At 41.3% G+C, this 1,235-nt stretch overlaps 1 gene segment (V, D, J or C); it reads right to left on the bottom strand.

The window, feature by feature from the left end:
- Positions 1 to 6: 6 nt before the first annotated feature.
- On the bottom strand, positions 7 to 825 carry LOC106944262 (Ig kappa chain V region 3381-like). The segment is given in 2 exon segments: positions 7 to 458; positions 559 to 825. Coding segments are annotated over 2 exon segments (375 nt in total).
- Positions 826 to 1,235: the final 410 nt, after the last annotated feature.

The raw sequence follows: 1,235 nt of genomic DNA on the forward strand, positions 1-1,235 counted from the left end.
GATGAAATTAGACTCTGTGTACATCCAGTGTGTTTGCTCAGTGAACTGTATCAGTTTCTGCAGCAGATTCCAGCTGCAGAACAAATAACAGTTACTGTAAAGTCAGACTGACGGAGGTTTTTGTACGATGATTTTTCACTGTGTGAACAGATACTGACTGTTGATGTAATGAGCACTCTGACAGTAATAAACTCCTGCATCTTCAGCCTGAACTCCACTGATGGTCAGAGTGAAGTCAGAGTTTGATCCTCTGCCTGTAAAGCGACTTGGAGTCCCTGATGCTTTAGTGCTGGCAAGATAAATGAGGAGCTTAGGAGTTTGTCCATCTTTCTGTTGGTACCAGGCTAAATAGATGCTATAAATATTCTGACTGGTTCTACAGCTGATGGTGACAGATCCTCCCAGATCAGCTCTCACTGCTGCAGGCTGCTGAGTCACAGTGACCTGACCTCTGACCTCTGAGGACACAGAGACAAAAACATTTTCATGGTTTAGTCGGCTTCATTTCAGAGGGACAGATGTTCATAGAGGAGAGGAGTTGGATTCTCTGGACTTTACCTGTGAAGCAGCAGCAGAGGAGAGTCCAGATGAGGACGCAGATCAGAGTCATGTTTCTGATGATGAGGAGGATTTCTGTGTCTTCTGCTGTGATGAAGGACAGCTGTCAGTCATCCAGTGTTCAACTGTCAGGACTATAAACTCTCCCAGAGCGCTGGAGCATGGAGCTGCTGATGCAAATCACTTTATTTAACATTTGAATGGAATCCGTCAGATTGGGTTTTATAATTAGTTTATTATAAAATGTCTGTTTCACAAATATTTCTCTGCTATCAGATTTGTGTTAGTTCTGGTCTCAAACTTTCAAATCCAGACATGTTTTTTTTATTGCTGGTTTAATTGAGTCAGTCATTTTAATATTTAATATGTGCTTATGGATTTAGTTTCTGTTTTGTCATTTCAAACATGGTCTACATTGTCAATGAGATCCTAGATCTCAAAAGGGACGATTGGTATAAAGAATATGTTTTGTATGAAATCCATTTAAAGAGGAGAAAACATTACATGTATTATTGGTTCCAGTCAGTTTCGTCCGCGTCTCCTAAGTTCCCCGTTTACCAGTTGTGAGCTTAGCTTCCTCTCGACTTTGCTGCCTGTGTCAGAACCTTTTAGTGGATTGTTGTTTCTCATTATAATCATCACTTCCATCATTCCAACCTGGTCTCAGCGTCTCCCTC

Source organism: Poecilia latipinna, unplaced genomic scaffold, assembly GCF_001443285.1.
Source record: "Poecilia latipinna isolate Pla-1442-1.1 unplaced genomic scaffold, P_latipinna-1.0 Scaffold7672, whole genome shotgun sequence".
NCBI classification, from domain to species: domain Eukaryota; kingdom Metazoa; phylum Chordata; class Actinopteri; order Cyprinodontiformes; family Poeciliidae; genus Poecilia; species Poecilia latipinna.